The sequence below is a fragment of the Chlorella variabilis genome (genome assembly GCF_000147415.1).
Source record: "Chlorella variabilis unplaced genomic scaffold CHLNCscaffold_16, whole genome shotgun sequence".
In the NCBI taxonomy this organism is placed as follows: Eukaryota; Viridiplantae; Chlorophyta; class Trebouxiophyceae; order Chlorellales; family Chlorellaceae; genus Chlorella; species Chlorella variabilis.
Window position 1 is genome coordinate 636899 of NW_005435072.1, and position 17346 is coordinate 654244.

The window sequence follows — 17346 nt, forward strand, 5'->3', positions numbered from 1 at the left end:
CGATTGCAGACAGAGCAGGGGGGGAGAGGAGTCTGATTGGGGCGGGTCTCCCCGGGGACAGTGCGGACAGGCGCCTGAGCAGCCCTATGCCGGTCCCGCCAGAGAGTTCACCGCCCCTTCCTCCTCCCCCTGCCCTGCACAATATAAAGATCAATCAATCAAGGGTACTGTGTTACTGTGGGCTCACGGCGTCCCGCGCCTTCTTGCGGCATGCAGCCACCAGGGCTGCCAGCTCGGTGTTGCTCTGCTGGAAGAATGCGCTGAGGGGGACGGACGCCGGCGGCAGGCCCAGGAACTCGTGGAACAGCTCCGACCAGCGCTCGCGCTCGGCGGCATACAGGGGGCACACAAACAGGATGTGTCGGGTGTCCTCAATGCCGCCAGGGCCATCCAGGGCGGGGCAGTGCGGGCACACGCGCTGCTCGCGGGGCGTGCCAGTGCGTCGCCCCTGCTCCTCCGCCCCCCAGTGCATGCCTGTGCGCAGCTCGGTCAGGCCGCGGCGGCAGCGCCGCTCACGCACCTCCGTGACATACGGTGGGCGGCCATACCCATCCAGGCTACAACACTCCGGGCGCACATCGCAGAAGTAGTGGCGCAGCCGGGTGTGGGCGGGCGTCTCTTGCGTCACACGCGCCAGGTGGAGCCGCAAGGTTGCCTGCTGCGCGCTGTCCGGGCTAATCTTGTCCATGTGGAGCGGCTCAAACGTCAGGCCCACAGCCCGGAGGCTGTGCGCCAGCTGGGCGGCCCAAGGCTGCCGCTGTGGCAGCACGTCTGCGCAATCTACTGCCACCGCTGCCGCTGCCTGCACGACCAGCCGCGGCATGCTGCCCTCAGGGGCGGTCACCAAGCTGTTCCACAGGCGGGCTGCCTGCCGCAGCCAGCGGGCATGGAGCGGCGGCTGGCCTGCCTCTGCCAGGATAGTGGCGGCGGGGGTGCTGCGCGGCAGCGCCAGAAGGCGCCTCAGGAACCGCAGGTGCTGCAGCTCGGGCTCCGACAACGGGGTGCTGCGTCCAGCGCCGCCGCTCACAACAGGGCGTGCCGCCGCAGCCATCGCCAGCCCAGGGGCCCACACTGCGCCGGCATAGGACAGCGTAGAGTCCACAAGCACGTCATAAAGGGTCAGCAGTAGCTTGGCTGCCTCCAAGCCCAGCTCCTCGCATCGCGCCTCAAACGATGCAGCGGCAAAGCGGGCCACCGCCGCGCGGGCAGCGGCAGCAGACTCCCCTAGCGGCTTGCAGCAGTGGAAGGTGATGCCCAGGTACTTGAAGTCGGGCACCGCCTCGATCTCGCTGCCGGCATAGGTGAACCGCGCCTTGCGCACGCGCCGCAGCGCCGCCTCCTCGCTGGTGGCGCCGGCGAGCAGCATGACCTTCGTCTTCTTCACGTTGACGGTGAGGCCGTTCTCGCGGCAGTAGGCCTCCAGCTCACGCAGCTGGGCTTGCAGGCCAGCTGCTGTGGTGGCCAGCAGGGCGCAGTCGTCGGCAAAGAACAGCGGGGGCGCAGGGTAGCCAGGCAGAAGCTCGGGGAGGTGGAAGCCGCCAGCCGCCGCCGCGTCCAGCATTCGGCGCTCAAAGTCGGCGATATAGAGGTCGAAGAGGATGGGGCTGAGGGGGCAGCCTTGCTTCAAGCCGATGGTGGTGTGGATGAGGCGGTGCGCGATGCCGGGCACGTTCACAGACATGGGGACCTCGGCATAGATGGCTTGCAGTGCGCGCAGCCACTCGCCGCTGTAGCCCATGAGTGCCAGCTTGGCCCAGAGCGCCTCGCGTGGCACTCGGTCGTAGGCCTGCTTGAAGTCCACGAAGCAGGCCCAGAGCTTGGTGCCCCGCTGCCGGCTGCCGGGCTTGCGCAGCAGCCGGTAGCGGTCCATCAGCGTGCGCAGCGCCAGGGCCGCCTGCTCGGTGCCGCGGCCGGGGCGGAAGCCAAACTGGCCGTCGGCGTGGGTGCCCGCTGCCTCCGCATGCGCTGAGACGCGCCGCGCCAGCCCCGCAGCATAGAGCTTGGGGAACACCGGGCTGACCGCAATGCCGCGGAAGTCGGCTGGCGTGACGGGGGCTCCGCCAGGCTTGGCCAGCATCGTGATGGAGCTGCGGGCGTCAGGGCGGGAAAGGCGAGCCACGCGGCGCCAGGCGTTAGCCTCGGCGGCCCAGAGCGGGGCCATGGCTGTAATCGCTGGCTTCAGCAGCCAGGGCGGCAGGGGGCCAATCGCCGCCTTCAGCGCAGGTGTGCGCTTGGCCAGCTCCACCGCCTCCGGGGCTGTGAACGGCGCATCCATCTGGGCAAGCAGGCTGGCAATCTCATCTGTGCGTCCCTGTGGGAGCTGGGCACATTGAGGGCCGGCCCGCATAGCCTGGACAGCGGTTGCAGGGAGTTCAGCGTTCCGCGGCGCTCTGGGGTGGGGCTCTGCTGCGGGGGCAGGCGGGGGTGGGGAGGCAGTGGGGCTGGGCTGAGTGCCGGTAGGCTGGGATCCTGCTGCCGCCAATGCCGCCAGCCCCGGGGCTGCCATGGCGGCCGCCGCGGCAGCGCCCTGGGAGGGCGCCGCCTGCGGTGCTGCCGCCGCCTCATCATGCGCGCCCCCAGGAACAATCTCACGTCCCTGTGGGAGCTGGGCACATTGAGGGCGCCCTTCATAGCAATTTCATCTTATTTTTTCATGCTGTAAGATATATCTACCCTGTTCTGAACCGGCAGCACGCCGCCATCTGCGCCGAAGGCGGAAGCTGGGCTATGTTACCCCCAAAATGGGGCATTTTTGCCAGCAGGTGCTAAGCTGTAACGCTTTATATAAGCTTTACAGCTCGGGAGTGGGTTCACAGGCGCACATAGTGAATTACAGACAGGCAGTAAAGGCTTTATCTTCACTAAAGCTTTAGATGACCTTCACAGGTGGCGCCAACTGGCTTTACACCCCAGCCCTACTATGGGCGGCGATGCCGACGTCCGCCCCTCTGCCGCAAGGTGGATTTGCTGTGCTAGCACCTCCTACTTCCATGTATGGCATGCCACTGCACCACCCTCTTCACTCTGCACGTGAATGTGTTGCACCATGAGACACTCCTTGCTGGCAATGGGCCCACCCGCCGCAATGCCCTGCCACACACCATGCTCCTTGTCCGTGCTCAATTGCAATGCCTCCCTTGTGTAAACTAAACTGAATCAACTGACGTGCCAGGATCATGCACAGGAACGCGCATGCCAGTGGCTGCACGGTGGCGCCCGCCTAGTCGCTGACGCCTCGATGGAGCTGGCGCCGCCTGCGTGATCAGGGCTCCGCCGGTTCGGGCCCTGGGTGGAGTCGGCCTCGCACGATCTGGATGGCACAGGCCTGTGGTCTATGCTCTGGCACATACCGAAAGCTCAGCCGGTCGCCAAACAGCTGCTGCCGCGCCTGCATCTCGTGTCCGCTGCAGCGCAGCGCAGCAGCAACGAGCAGCGGGAGTGAGGCAGGCACCGCAGGCCTTGGGATCCGGCGCCAGGCGCAGCAAGCTGGCCCTGTGGCGGCGCAGCCAGCCAAGGCCGGCTCGCCCTACCTCAGGCCATACAGGTTGTGCAGCCCCTGCAGCCGCACCACGCTCCACAGCCACTGCAGCGACGCCCGGCCATGCGGAAGCACCGGCATGAACTTGGTGGATGCGGCGGCGGCGCCCTCCAGGCGCAGGCGCTGCAGGGGGGCCGGCGGGGATGGAAATGAAAAGGGAGGTTGAGGGTCACCACCACAATGCAGGCAAGGTTGCAGAGGTGAGCAGAAGCCTCGCTGCTCAGTGCAATTGGCAGCGTGAAGCAGCGCAGCCTGGCCCCCACACGTAGCACCTCCAGCCGGCTGCTGCAGCAGGGCAGGGTGGCCAAGAAGTGGTTGGCGGTCATTTCAGCTGCCTGCTTGCTATTGTCGTCAGCCTCCTCATCCCCCCTGCAATGCAGCGGCAGCGGCGGCACTCCTCGTGAACGCATGCGTGCATGGAGGGTACCACGGCCTGGCAGTCTTGTTAGCCTCGAGCCATACAGCTGCTTCACACAACAAAACCCCTTGGATGCCTCACGCACCAAATGTGAGGAGGAACAAAGTTGCCTTCTCTGTAGGGCCGTTCAAAGGTGGCAATCAGCTGGCGGTCCTGGACCGGCACGCCAATCAGCAGCTCCCGGCATCGGACGTCCAGCTGAGCCACCCGAGACCAGCAGTCGTCGATGCAGAGCCCCAGCGCTCCCGGCTTCTCCAACTGAAGCAGGTCCAGGCTGCAGGGCAGGGAGGGGAAATGCAGCTCTGGAAGATTGAGTGTTTGCTATCATCGCAAGCACATCGCTTCCCCTGCAGCGGCGAACTGCGGCTGCAGGTGCAGGCCGCAGAACCCACTTGGTAATGTGGTCTGGCAGGCACGCCATGCTAAGAGTGCGTGTCTGGCCATCATACGCGAGCCGCAGGCGGCGCAGGCTGGAGGGCAGGTGCTCAAGCTGGAAGTCTGCAGGCGCAGGCGGGGCAGGCACGGCTGTCAACGCCAGCCAGGCCATGCAGTTTGCACGGCTGCACCAGCCCAGAGCAGGGCAACTGTCATCGCGGGCCGTACGGGCGTGGCTAGCATGTGGCTCCTGGAGTGCACCTGCAAATCTACCAAGGGAGAGCTGCTGGAGGAGCTGCAAGTCCCTCACTGCTGCGCTGTCAAACACAGCAGGCTCCATGGGGCTGCTGACAGGGGCTTGAAGATGCAGCGACTGCATGGTGGATCAGCAGGACGCTTCAGAACTGACATTCTGGTACCATGCAGGCAGGCAATCATGGGTGGTCCCACCTGCAGCCCTGAGAACGGTGCCAGCGACCAAAAGGGGGCGGGCCTGCCGGCGCCCTCCAGCCCTGCCACAAGCTGGAGCGAGGGCAACGGCCCGGGCATGCCCCCAGGCGGCCCGCCACGCTGCCCCTCATCCTCCTCATTGGGCAGCGAGGACCAGCGCTGCATGGCAGAAGATTCAGGCACCAAGCTCCGTCATCTGAACCAACAAGTGCCTTGCACCGTGCCCGAGCCGTCGCTCGCCAGGCACCCGTGTCTGCTGTGGTGGCTCTCACCGCATCCAGGCCTTCCTCAATTCGCAGCACCCGCACCGGCAGCGTGGCCAGCCAGGGGATCCAGTCCTCTGGCAGTGTGGATATTTCGAGATACAGGGGCGGTGGGTGGGCCAGCAGCGCCTGCGCACACCAAGAGGGAAGGGCGAGGGCCACTGGCGGTGGGCGGCGCCGGGAAGAGAGCGGCAGCTCCCAGCATCCACGCCGCTCCCCTGCCATCATCGGATCGGCTGCCTTACATCGCCCCAACTCTCGACAGCGTCTCCCAAGCCCGCAAGCCAGCCCTCACCTCCCGCCAGGTCTTGCAAACTCGACCCACCGCATGCCACCGTGCTATGAACGTGCTGAGAGGCAATCCTTCTTGTGCAAAGTATGATGATGGTGAAACGGGCGAGAAAAGAGCGGCAAAGACCACCAGCAGGGCGTCGGTGGGGAGGTGGCTGTAGTCGGGGGCGTGGGGCTCCTCCATTGCAGGACTGATGGATATTGAAAGGAGACACAGCCTAGCCAGCAGGCGGCAGCAGCAGCGTTACGCCCCACAGTCCTGGTGCACGGCAGACCGGCAGCGCGCACGGCATGCGGCAGGGTCTTTGGGTGCTGGCAGGGCGACAAAGCCCCTGGGAGGGTCGCCATTTACAGGCTGATGCATGGATGCACAAATGGGCACGCCAGTCTTTGAGAAGACGTTGAGATGGTTGCAACCACAGCGGCGGCGGTGGCGGCAACACGGAACGCACCGCTGTATGCCATGCAGGGTGCCTGGCTGACCATGATGATGACGGCGCCACAGCATCCTATGGTCCAAACCCCACTCACGGGCCGGCTTGGCGTCAGCCATAAGGCGCCAGCGCCGCCGCTAACGAGGCGGGCGGCGCGAAGATGTTTGCCAGAGGCATCACACCTTGCCACCGTCGTATGCACGATGCGTATGCAACGGCCATATCATGCAGCATCAGAGGCAGGCTGAGAAGCAGGAGCAACCGCAGCGGGCAGGCCCAACATACAGCAAGGGGCGCAACAAGTACCAGTTGCGGCGTCAAGATGATGGTGCGCTACCGCAGGGAGGGCCAGCACTGCCCCAGCAGCCGCCCGCGCTCAAGCTGAGCAGCCACAAGCTAGTGCACGCCAGCCCCGCTCTCATCGCACAGCTCAGGCAGCAGGCAGCGGGACGCGCAGCCTTGGAGGGCGCGCGGCAGGCTCCCACCAGTAGGCACGCAGCGGCAGCGGCGGTGGCGGGAGCGGCCGCACGCCCACCCGCCACAAATGGGCTGCCGCCTGGACGCCGCAGCAACACCTGGACGCGTCCCTCCCAGCAGCAGCAGCAGCAGCAGCAGGCACAGCCTCCTGGAAGCAGCCATACAGCAGCGAGACCCCAGGCGCAAGCGCCTGGCGTCGGCGGCCGTCCGGCAGCGCCACCGCCTGCACCTGCGCCAGCCAAACCTGCTGCCGCAGCGGCCCCAGCAGCAGCAGCAGAGCCAGATAGCAAGACAACTGCCCCTGCAGCAGGAGGCCCCCCCGCCGCCGCCACGATCAGCAGCAGGGGCAAGACTGTGGCCGTGCTGAGCAGCAGCGCCGGAGGGCAGCTGCGGCTGCTCGTGTACCAAAAGGGCCAGCGGGGCAAGAGCCTGCGGCGCACGGCTGTCAAGGCGGCCGCCAGGGCAAGCCTTACCTGGCGCAACCCGGCGTCTGCTGGCGCAGCGCCAACAGCACCAGGCGCAGGGCTCGCTGCAGCAGCGGCCGCTGCAGCTGTGGGCGCGCCTTCAAAGGCACCGCCGCCAGGCCAGATCGGTCGCAGCCCCGGCAGCTTGCAGCCGCGGAGGGGCACCAAGTGGCACAAGTATGTGCGAGCGGCAGCAGCAGCAGCAGTGCCGACCGTGGCAGCAGCCAAGACTGCCAGCCGCCCGGCTGCAGCTGCCAGCAGGAGCCCCGCCAGCGGGATGAGGGCCTGCAGCAGCGGCAGGGCGGGCAGGGGAGCTGTCGGCAGCACCAAGCTGCTGCGGCTGGGCGATAGCGTGTACAAGGTGAGGCTAGCAGAGAGGGACGAGGCCCCAAAGTCAGACCACAGGTAGTGAGGTGCAGCAGCCTTCACGTGGATGCCCAACTCTAGTGCGTGTTCCCTCTCTGGTGCAGGTGGTGGGGCGAGGCAAGTCCAGGTCGCTGCAGCGACAGCCCAGCCAGCAGCTGCAGCAGCAACTGCCCAACAGAGTGACAAGGTCAGCGGCCGCAGCAGCGGGCTCCCCGCTAGTAGGAGCGCAGCCACGACTGGCACCAGCTGCCATTGCTGCCGCTGTTGCGGCCAGCGGCACGCGCCGGCTCTCACGCTACAAGCTTGTGTCAGCGGCAGTCGCAGCAGCGGCAGCGGCGGCAGTGCGCAAGCGGGTATCATCAGCAAGCAAAGCGGGGTTGCCGACGACAGCTGCTCTCAAGGTCAGGGGCGGGGTGAGCAAGCCGAGCGCTTCTGCATCCAAGCAGCGGCGCCGCCAGTCGGCGGCGGCGGCAGCTGGCATCCAGGGCGGCGGTACCGGCAAGCTCAAGATTGTGTACTGCCCGTTGTATTGCCGCACCGGCAAGTGCGAGCGACGGGGCAAGGGCTGCCCATACAAGTGAGCAGGGTGGCAGTGGGAGGGGCCATCTCGTGGCAGCAATCACGGCCGGGATAGCTCTTGCTGCCGCTTTTGATGCTAACCACCGGTGCGGCCGCTCGTTCTGCAGGCACGACAGCACCAAGCGCGCCGTGTGCCCACACTGGCTGCACGGCCGCTGCACGGCAGGCGCGCTGTGCACGCTGCAGCACCAGCGCAAGGCGGAGCTCATGCCCATCTGCACCCACTTCCTCCAGGTGTGCCGCTGCGCCGGGCTGCTGCGTGCCATGCTTTGTCTGAATGAGCAAGCTGCAAGGAGACCCAGAACCTCCTCCTGACCAGCTTTCTGCCTCGTGCTCCTGCAACGGCGAGATCCTCACACTGCTGCCCATTTGTCTTCCCCGTGCCCTGCCCCGCCACCCCCGCAGGGCCGGTGCACCGCCGCCGCCTGCCCATACCTTCACGTCAACCTGCCGGCGGGGGCCCCCGTCTGCAAGCGCTTCCTGCGCGGCTACTGCCCCGCGGGCGCCGCCTGCCCGCACAAGCACTACACGCTGCGCATGGTGCGGGAGGAGAAGAGCCTGGATGTGGCGTCGCAGGGCAAGGGCAAGGCTGCACGGGTGCGCCGCTGCATGACGTTGCCGGTGGCGACTGCCTGCCGGGCACCTTGCTCCGCCTACCTGCATCCGCCACGTGCACACGCTGTGCCATGCTGCCATGCTGCCGGGCTCCCGGGCCCGCTGTGTGCTGCGGCCAGGCTGCTCTGTGGCTGCACCCACCCCCTGTGCCCTGCCAGGCGGGCGGCGGCGGCAAGAAGCGGGCCGCGCGGGCAGACGCCAGATATTTTGACGCCGACGATGCCAGCTCAGGGGAGGAGGTGGGTGAGCAGGAGGAGGGGCAGCAGCAGCAGCAGCAGGGGCCGCCAGCAGCCAAGCGCCCGCGGGGAGCGGCGGCCCCGGCAGCAGCGGCGGCGCAGGCAGCGGCAGCGGGGTGCGAAGCAGGTGAGTGTGAGCGGCGCAGGTCGGACGCGCTCAAGCCGGCTTTCCTGCTGGGCAGGTTTGTGGCGCTGGACTAAGCAGCGCCTCTCCCGTGCTTGCTGTTGTTACCGCATCTACAGCACAGCACACTGTAATCACCCTGAACTTTCCTGGCCCGGTCTCCATCAACCAGATTGGCTTTGTCCTGCTGGCATCAAATATTTTCCAGATTCAATCTTGTGCATTGACTGCTGGGATAAAACTGTCCAGGAAAAAAAACAGCAGGGACGCGGGGTCAACAGAAACGGGCAAAACTGGGAAGGTGGCAGCCCCGACAAGGCCAGTAGCAGGGCGAGGTGCCGCAAGGGATGTTGGTACATCGCAATCCGGGAAAACGAGGGGTGTGGAATGAGATGGTATCGCGCTGAACGCCAGCGGAGCGTGAGTGCTGCTGCTGCCTGCCGTGAGGCTGCCTGATGAGTGTTTGATGTCGAGCTGGTCATCACAGACTGGCGAGAGGCGACCCGCCCCCTCAGGCCATGATTTTGTGGATGCACTGCGTGTCGACGTGCTTGTCGGTGGTCAGCGTGGCATCCAGATCCCGCCACCAGCCCTCCAGGAAGTTCTCAGCGATGATCCTGCACCGGGTTGGGCGGGGCCGAAAGGTGAAGGCACCGCACCGTGCCGCAGCGGGGCTGGCTTCCAGGCGTGGGCGTGGGGGATGGATGGCGGTGCTTGGCATGGCAGAGCCTCCCACCCACCCCTGCTCCGCAGTGGCACACAAGGAGCTGCCCTCCATCCATGCCAACCCGCGGTGCCACGAGGGCAGGCGAAGGTTCACCTGAACCAGGGCGACCACAGCAGGCCGCTGCTGGGGTGCATCATCTGCCGCAGCTCGCCCAGGCTCACATACTTGGTGTCCTGCAGCTCAGCAGGGCAGCAAGATTGCTAGGAATTGTGCTTCCCTGAAGGTCTGGTGGTGGAACCAACCAACAGCAAAAGCAAGGCTCATGAAGGAACACAGGCGGGCGCAGGCCCCGCAGCCCCCGCAGCCCCCGCACCATGACCTCCTCTGCATTCGGCTGCACGGTGACGTCTGCCCGCACAAAGAGGATGTAATCCATCTCGTGCTCTCCCCACTCCGCCTGCGGCCCCCACGTGCCTGCAGGTGGCACACACGCATGTGCAGCAGCGTGGCGGGCGGGACCGACAGATGCACAGGTGGCAGCCACAGCAGCAGCACCCGCGACGCCTTGGAGCGCCGGGGCGGACTGGGCCCCCCACCCCACCCCGCGACAGAGCCCCCCCCAACTCTACTCTGCGCCCGCACCCGTGTCTGCCGGGCAGTAGTGCAGGCGGGTGAGGTACTTGAACTGCTCCAGCGGCAGCTGCGCCGCAGGGATGCCCAGCTCGTGCTGCAGCTTGCGCACAGCGGCGCGCTGGGCGCCGGGCGTCATGCCCGCCGCGATGTCGGCTGGGAAGTCTATCTCTGCATGGGGAGGGCGGCGGGGTGGGAGGGCAGCAGGCAGGCGATGGCCGGGCGAGCCGAGGCAGCGCAGAGCGACAGGAATAGGTGCCGCGTGCTGCAGCCCGCCTGCCAGCTGCAGGGCACAGCAGCGCTGGGCGCAGCAGGCTGGCCCCAACTCCTGCCCGCCCAGCTCCCCGAGGCGGCCTGTCATGCCGCACCCGAGGCGGCCTGTCATGCCTATACGCTCCAGCCACACGCACAAGCACGGCAGGGCTGCCGCCACCACCGCTGAGCAGGCGCCGCGGCGCGGCGCACCTGTGGGGTTGTACCCGTGCAGCGGGTGGCTGCAGCACGTGTTGGTCCAGACCTTGGGGAAGGTGATCTTGGAGGCGGCGCGCTGCTGCAGCAGCAGTTTGTTGTCCGAGTCGAACAGGAAGACGGAGAAGGCGCGGTGCAGCAGGCCGCGCGGCTGCCCCGCCTCAAACCTGCGGCGCAGCAGGGGGCGGCGGGAGCGAGGCACCGAGTGGTGTGTGGATGGCCAGCACCGACAGCACCAACCGTGCTGAAGCGGCGGCGGCAGCAGCGGCAAGGGAGCTGTCGCTGCCCGTGACGTGCCGGCGCCGCGTCTGCCGCCCTGCGCTGTCGTCTTCCGCTGCCTGCCCTGCTGCATGGGAAACCAACGCCTGGCTGGCTCACCGGTGCGACTGGTACTTGTTAGCGTGGCCTGTGATGTTGTCCAGCTCGTCCACCAGGATACACTCATCCTTGGCCATCAGCTCCTCCTGGCTGGCATTGCCTGCGGGTGGTGGTGGGGCGGGCGGTTGGTCTGGGAGAGAAATGGGGTGTGTGGGTGAGCCATGGGGTGGTGGGCAGCGGCTGCGTGGACACACGGTTGGTCATGTGCAGTGGAGGTGCGTGATGGTGGCATGGCGGAATGGATGGGTTGCTGGCAGCAGGGACAGGGGAGGCAGCGGGCAGCGGAGGCGGCGCGGGCGGCGGCGGCGCACCGTCCCACGTCGACATCTGGTGCAGGCGCTGCTGCTTCGGCTGCACTGCCCCTGACTGCCGGCTCAGCGTGGTCGTGGCCGCCACTGCTAGCCGCTTGGAGCCCCTGGCTGCCTGATATGGCCCAGCCCAAGTGCACTGCCTCAGGGAGCAGGAAGTGAGCTGCCAGAGTCTGCTGCCGCTTGCACAGTCTCCCAATCGTTGCATGAAGCACGCGGGCGGGTCGGGGGTGCTGATCAATCGACTGTTTGATAGTCTGCGAAAGCCTGGAGGCTGCGGCCGCCTGAGATGACGCCCACAGGTGGCTTGTGCTCTATGCAATGAACGATGGGCTCGGAGACGGCCCCAGCAACGGCGCAGGGGCGTCAAGAAAGACGACGGAATTCCTTGGCCATCGGAGCGTTTCCCTCCCCCGCTCTATTTGCAAAGCATTCTGGCAGGTGATCAAATCGCAATCATGCTGCGGCAAGCCTACGACGCGCTGTTTGCCAAGACCCTTGCAGTGGTGGAGCGAGACGTGGTGCCAGACTCGGTGCGCTTGTGCTTGGGGACGCTCCAGCGCGGAAATGGACCACACCCGCACCTCGACCCCTCCGCCATGTCTGGCATGTTGGCGCCGGCGGGCGGCACTGGCGCCACGAAGTAGAGCTCGCACCTGCAGGACCTCAGAAAGTGGTTGAGCTTGTTGCTGGCTGTTGCTGGCTGCAGGTCATAAGGGCGGGCATCCGGTATCTGCTCAGCCAGCGCGTGAAGCTGGTGCGAGCAGGCAGCGAGTGCGGCGCAGGAGGTTGCTGGGCGTGCCACCGCTTGCTGCCACCACGCCGCCAATGCTTCGCGCAGCACTGTCACTCCATTCCAGCCCCCTGCTCTGTCCTGCAGACCACAGACCTGCCAGCAGAGGAGCACTACCGCCAGCTGCAGGCATTCAGAGACGAGCTTGCCGGCATGCCGGTGGCGGTGCAGGTGCAGGGGCCTGGTGCCGATGCCAGCCTTGCATTCCTCACACGGCGCCCATTCACACATGCGCTGGACGGCACACACGTCGGCATGTGGCATAGCCTCCTATTCCCCTCCCTCCCTCCCGCCCACCCGCCCACCCGCCCGCCCGCAGACGGCGGCGGCCAACGAGCAGCACTACGAGCTGCCCACAGAGTACTTTCTGCGGGTGCTGGGCCCGCACCGCAAGTACAGCAGCTGCCTGTTTGAGCGGCCCGATGCCAGCCTGGAGGAGGCGGAGGTGGCGATGCTGGAGCTGTGCTGCGAGCGGGCGCAGCTGCAGGACGGGCAGCAGGTGGGAGGCCCAGGACGCATGTGGACTGGTCTGCACCTCGGCCACACGGCTGGCAGGCTGCAGAAGGCCCCAATCTGCAGCCAGCCCAGCGTCCCCCTCACTCGCTCGCTCGCTCGCCGGCTGCCTGGCTGACGCCGCCCCTGGCCCTGCCCGCCGCCTGCCGCCGCCCAGGTGCTGGAGCTGGGGTGCGGGTGGGGCAGCTGGAGCCTGTTCATGGCGGCCAAGTACCCGGCCTCCTCCATCACCGCAGTCAGCAACAGCCGCACCCAGCGCGCTTTCATCACTGCCGAGGCAGAGTGAGCGCGTTGGGGCCCGGGCGGGGCGGGGCGGGGCGGTTGAGCGGGTTTGTCCTGCTGTGGTGCCCGCCTTTGTCGGGCTGCGCAAGCGTGGCCGTTGGGAGCGATGCCTGGGTGCGTGGCGCCCCTGGGTGCCGCTGCCCGCCATGCTCTCTCCCGCCCACGCGGAGGATGGCATTGGCGTCAAGCCTGCTGGGCCCCCCGGCCTGGCGCAGGCGGCGCGGCCTGGCCAACCTCACCGTCATCACCGCAGACCTGCTTGACTTCCAGCCGCCTGCTCCTGGCACCTATGAGCGCGTGGTATCCATCGAGTGCTTCGAGCACATGAAGGTGCGCCGAGGAGAGAGAGAGAGAAACGAAAAAAACAGAGGGAGAGACTGCCAGCCGCAAGTTTGCAAGAGGCGTGTGCGTGAGGCTGGCCTCCCGGCAGGCGCCCGGGACGGATGCGGTGGGGTGCTGCTCTGCTGTCTGGCCCGGATGCAAGCCAAGCAGCACGGCAGCAAATATCAAGGACGCTTCGGAAGCAACAGCAGCGCGTGTCACGCGGCTGGCCGGGTGCAGAACTACAAGGAGCTGTTTGGGCGCATCGCCGCCTGGCTGGCGCCGCGCGGCCTGCTCTTCTTCCACATCTTCGTGCACGCCCGCGGCCTGCCCTACCACTTCGAGGCGAGTGGTACCGCCCCGCGTGTGCCGCCGCGCCCTGCATGCCCTGTGCTGTGCTTGTGGGCCCTGCCGCCTGGCGCCCTTGCGGGCCAAGACCCCCAGGCTCCGGCCCTACCAACTCGGCCTGGCCACCAACCGAGCCGCGGGCCCTGCCCCCTCGCCTCATGTGATGCGCAGGTCCAGGGGGAGGATGATTGGATGACCAAGTACTTCTTTTCCGGCGGTACCATGCCCTCCATCGAGCTCATGCACATGTTCCAGGATGACCTGGCGGCGCAGCAGACGTGGTGAGGCCCGCCAGGGCGGCCAGCGCTGGCCAGCGCCAGCGTGCGTGGCGTGCAGGCGGCGCGGCGGTACCGGTGAAGGGGTGCCCCGCGGCGGGCAGTGTGGCGTGCACAGCGTGGCGCAGGCCGGCAGGCGGGGCGCCGCGGCCGCCAGGCAGTAGGGGGTGGACCGGGGGGACCCACTTCTTCGCACCTTTTCGGCAGGCGTCGTCCAGGGGGTGCAGCGCACGGGCCCGTACCGCCCCGTGACCATCGCCTGACCTGCCCCGCTGCGCCTGCTGTGCGCCACCTGGCGCGCCTGCAGGTACGTCAACGGCGTGCACTACAGCCGCACCCTGGAGGCCTGGCTCAGGCTGCACGATGCCTCGCGCCAGCAGATCGTGCCGCTGTTTGAGCAGACCTACGGCAAGCAGCAGGTGCGCGCGCGGCGGGCAGCCCGATGCTGCACCCGGCGGCCGGCGCCCTGCCGCTGCGCCAGGCCCGCGCGAATGCCTGCTGCTCCATGGGGGCGGCCATGCCAGGTCCCCAAGCCCTCCTGCACTTGTCCGCAGGCCCTCAAGTGGTTTGTCTACTGGCGCCTGTTCCTGATGTCCTGCTCCGAGCTCTTCCGTTACGACTCCGGTGCGCTGGCATAGGCCTGTGGCTGCCACGCGCGCTGTTCTGCGCCCCAGCTTGCCACGGACCGAACTGGTCTCCGCGTGTGTGGCCTGCAGGCAACCAGTGGGGCGTGGCGCATATGCTGTACCGCAAGCATGCGTGAGGAGGGGGGCCGCGGCGCCGGAGAGTTGGGGATGCTGGCGCGGGCCTTTTGTAACGAGCGACTGCTCATTGAATTGAATGGCGGTGCGCTGAGAGTGCACGGGCTGGGAAGCGCGCATCTGGATGGAACCAGGATGGCGGAGGGTGACGCCGCCCAGAAGAACGCAGTGGTGCTGCAGCACCAGCTGGTGCCGTCGCCGGCGACCGCCGCCACACCTCACCCTGCTCTTTGCCGTGGGCGGTGCCACGCTGCTGTGTGGTCGGTCTCCAATTAAGTCGGTCTTCACCACTGGAGGGGTTCTAGTGTCCGGCGGTGGCATGATGTCCACGTCACGCCGTGCGCCCGCCGCAAAGACAAGCGGCTGAATGCAGCGTCCCTCCACTTCCTCGAAGCAGGGTCACCCTGGACTTAAGATCTTCCATAAACCGGCGGCAGCAGAAACATTCGGGCTCTCCTCCCCTACAGCCGGTCACCAGCCAGCGGCCTTTGCAACCAATGAATGCATCCAACAGATGACACATGGATGAAATCGGAACGACGACAGCCCGGTAACTGGCCGAAACGCCGGCCCGCAACTTCTTACAGCGCTGGGGCGCTGCACGGCTGCCCTGGGCAGTGGCTTTCGACTCCTTCCTGTCGGTGGGTGCATGCTCGCTGGGGCCAGGGAGGAGCGGCGGATTGGCCCTCTAGGAGCAAAGCGTCCTGGCCTGCATGCAGTACCACCCGATGCTCGCCGTGGGCGCTGCCGCCGCCCCCTCTTGCACGGCACAATTCTCCCTGGCATCACGTCTGCCTGCATGCGCATGCCACAGTCCAGTGGAGTGCGACTAGCACAGCATTCCTGGGCTCAGCAGTGGCTCCATGTGGCCACATCCAAGCGAGTCAACTGGGCACAGCACCCCTTCGAGAGCGGACTCGGGCCGGGACCATTCTTCCCCCTTTTGACCGTAGCCAGAGGCGCCTCCTTGCAGGTCTTCGCCTGCTGCTGCCTGCTGCTGGCCAGCCAGCAGCCGTCTGCGTGGGAGGCTGCAGATCGGCAGCTGCTGGCCACCTCTCTGGCCGCCTGCGCCGTGGCGGCGGCGGCATGCATCGCCTGGCACGCCCTGACATGCGCCGAGCACGGCCCAAGCTACGCCTATCTGCGGTGCATGGAAGTGGTGTCGCTGGCGCTGCGCATGGGCGTGGCGCTGGCATGGCCGCCGCTGCTGAGGTGCGGCATCCTGCTGCCCGCGTTTCGCCAGCCTGCTGCCTGCCCCCCCACAGCCTGTCTCTGAGAGGAAGCAGTGCCACACCCTTCAGAGGACACTCTGCTGTGCTGATCGCCAGGCATCATCCCCTTTCCCGGCTGGGTGCAGGCATATGATGGGAAGTGAGGGAAGCACGGACCTGCCGCTGCCACGGGCAAGCGGTTGGCTGGCAGCAAGGATGGGGGCACTGCCGCTCGGCACCATCAGCCTGCTGGTTGTCAGCTCCGCCGCTGTCCTCGCCTTACAGCAGCTGCGCCCCATGCGCCTCAGGTGAGCCGCAGCAGCGGTGACGCCGGCTGGCAGGCAGTGCTTGCTCTGCGATCTGAGTCTTCCCTCCCTTGCCATCTGAGCCTCTCCTCTCTTGCCCTCCCGGCCCACCTGCGCAGCTGGAGCATCCCCACGCAGTACTTGCTGCTGCTGCACGTCAACCGCAGCAGCAGCATTCAGGGCCTGTGCCGCGCGGGCTGGTTGGCGCAGGCAGACACGCGCTGGCTGACGGGCTGTCTGTACCGCGGCCTCAGCTGGCTCAGCCTGCTGACGGCCATGCCGCTGCGGACCGGGCAGCAGCAGCTGGATGCGGCCTGCCAGTGCGCCGCGCTGCTGCGCTTCCTGCGTGTGGGCCTGGGCCTGCTGGCGCCGCTGGCCTGGCAGGCCGCCAGCGAGGCCAGCCTGTTTGCCGCACACCAGCGCCGCCTGCGGGCGGCCGGCCTGCCACTTGAGCGGGGGTGGAATGCCCGCCTCTACTCCGCGGTACATGGGCTGTGCCGGGAACCCCACATCCCATACCTGTGGGTGCTGGCCGCAATGATGCTTGGGTCGTGTTGGGACTTGGCGGTGATGCTCAGCACCCCGCCAGCCGCCATCGCATGACACCAGCTGCCAGCTGCAGTTCCTCCTTCGAGTGTACTTGCCAAACCTGCTTGTCCTTCACTGCAGTTCCATTCATGCCCATTGAGTGTTGTCCTCATGTCCTATTGGCTGCCCTCACCCAACAATTGCTTGTTTTCTTGGCTGCCGGAATTCTTGCACTGCGCCATCCAGGTAGGCCTCCCGGTAAGGATGTGCCCCATGATGGGCATGATGGCCCCCCACCTGGAGGGTCATTGGGGACATCATCCTCAATCATGCATCATTCTCCCTCCCGTTTGTTCTGTTGGCATCCCAGCAACCGTAATACGCTTTTCCAACGAACTCAACCCCCATGAGCACACATGAGCATGGTGCCCAGTCCGGCAGCAAGGCTCTAGGTCCAACGCCGCTATTGAGCGGTGCAGCTAACCAAGCTAAGCAGCTGAAGTCGCGCTTCAACTCGTGGGAAAGGTTTTGTGAAGCACATCCACAGGCGCGCGTCGCCATCGCCGTTCAGTCAGGCTACTCCCACGAGATCAAGTTCTTTTGCCATTCCATCGTGTTCTGGGAGGAGTTCAAGGACTTCTTCACTGAGCGGTGCGCCGCCGCCGGCAGCCGCTCCGAGCGGTCGCGGCTGAAGGGCGAGCTGGGCAAAGCAGGCATTGATTTCAGCAAGTTTCTGGCTTTGGCAATAGACCTGTGGAAGGCAGAAGGTGTTATCTCTCAGTTACAGGCAGATGTCATGATCAAGCTGGCAACGGGCACTGCATTCGACACGGATGGTAAGCCGGGCTGCCTTTGCCCGCTGGCATGCCTCGCTTCTCGCCTCTCGATTGCTTGTCCGCACGGCAGTGCCATATGCTTGCAATAAGTT

At 66.6% G+C, this 17346-nt stretch overlaps 5 protein-coding genes across 5 annotated transcripts; 3 read left to right on the plus strand and 2 right to left on the minus strand.

The window, feature by feature from the left end:
- Nucleotides 1–3146: 3146 nt before the first annotated feature.
- Nucleotides 3147–5519, minus strand: CHLNCDRAFT_58449 (hypothetical protein; the record flags this gene model as incomplete). Its single annotated transcript, XM_005845823.1, has 9 exons — nucleotides 3147–3404; nucleotides 3531–3661; nucleotides 3811–3907; nucleotides 4042–4230; nucleotides 4349–4454; nucleotides 4593–4704; nucleotides 4782–4940; nucleotides 5054–5173; nucleotides 5340–5519. 9 exons carry the CDS (start codon nucleotides 5517–5519, stop codon nucleotides 3263–3265), a joined length of 1236 nt encoding a protein of 411 aa, XP_005845885.1. The 3' UTR covers nucleotides 3147–3262.
- Nucleotides 5520–7775: 2256 nt separating this feature from the next.
- CHLNCDRAFT_14092 (hypothetical protein) lies at nucleotides 7776–8180 on the plus strand (the record flags this gene model as incomplete). The annotated part of the gene is made up of 2 exons (XM_005845707.1): nucleotides 7776–7889; nucleotides 8061–8180. Coding segments are annotated over 2 exons (234 nt in total), but the record flags the coding sequence as incomplete, so codon positions are not given.
- A 961-nt stretch (nucleotides 8181–9141) lies between these two features.
- Nucleotides 9142–11100, minus strand: IDI (hypothetical protein; the record flags this gene model as incomplete). The annotated part of the gene is made up of 7 exons (XM_005845824.1): nucleotides 9142–9247; nucleotides 9451–9530; nucleotides 9671–9771; nucleotides 9940–10098; nucleotides 10393–10562; nucleotides 10774–10873; nucleotides 11085–11100. The coding sequence occupies 7 exons, from the start codon at nucleotides 11098–11100 to the stop codon at nucleotides 9142–9144; spliced, it is 732 nt and encodes a 243-aa protein (XP_005845886.1).
- Nucleotides 11101–11512: 412 nt separating this feature from the next.
- CHLNCDRAFT_36343 (hypothetical protein) lies at nucleotides 11513–14443 on the plus strand. The gene is made up of 11 exons (XM_005845708.1): nucleotides 11513–11614; nucleotides 11791–11838; nucleotides 11962–12045; nucleotides 12194–12373; nucleotides 12545–12669; nucleotides 12885–12999; nucleotides 13231–13356; nucleotides 13522–13619; nucleotides 13921–14032; nucleotides 14168–14237; nucleotides 14330–14443. The coding sequence occupies exons 1-11, from the start codon at nucleotides 11540–11542 to the stop codon at nucleotides 14374–14376; spliced, it is 1080 nt and encodes a 359-aa protein (XP_005845770.1). The 5' UTR covers nucleotides 11513–11539; the 3' UTR covers nucleotides 14377–14443.
- Nucleotides 14444–14509: 66 nt separating this feature from the next.
- CHLNCDRAFT_136436 (expressed protein) lies at nucleotides 14510–16493 on the plus strand (the record flags this gene model as incomplete). Its single annotated transcript, XM_005845709.1, has 4 exons — nucleotides 14510–14563; nucleotides 15348–15586; nucleotides 15831–15893; nucleotides 16010–16493. The coding sequence occupies 4 exons, from the start codon at nucleotides 14510–14512 to the stop codon at nucleotides 16491–16493; spliced, it is 840 nt and encodes a 279-aa protein (XP_005845771.1).
- Nucleotides 16494–17346: the final 853 nt, after the last annotated feature.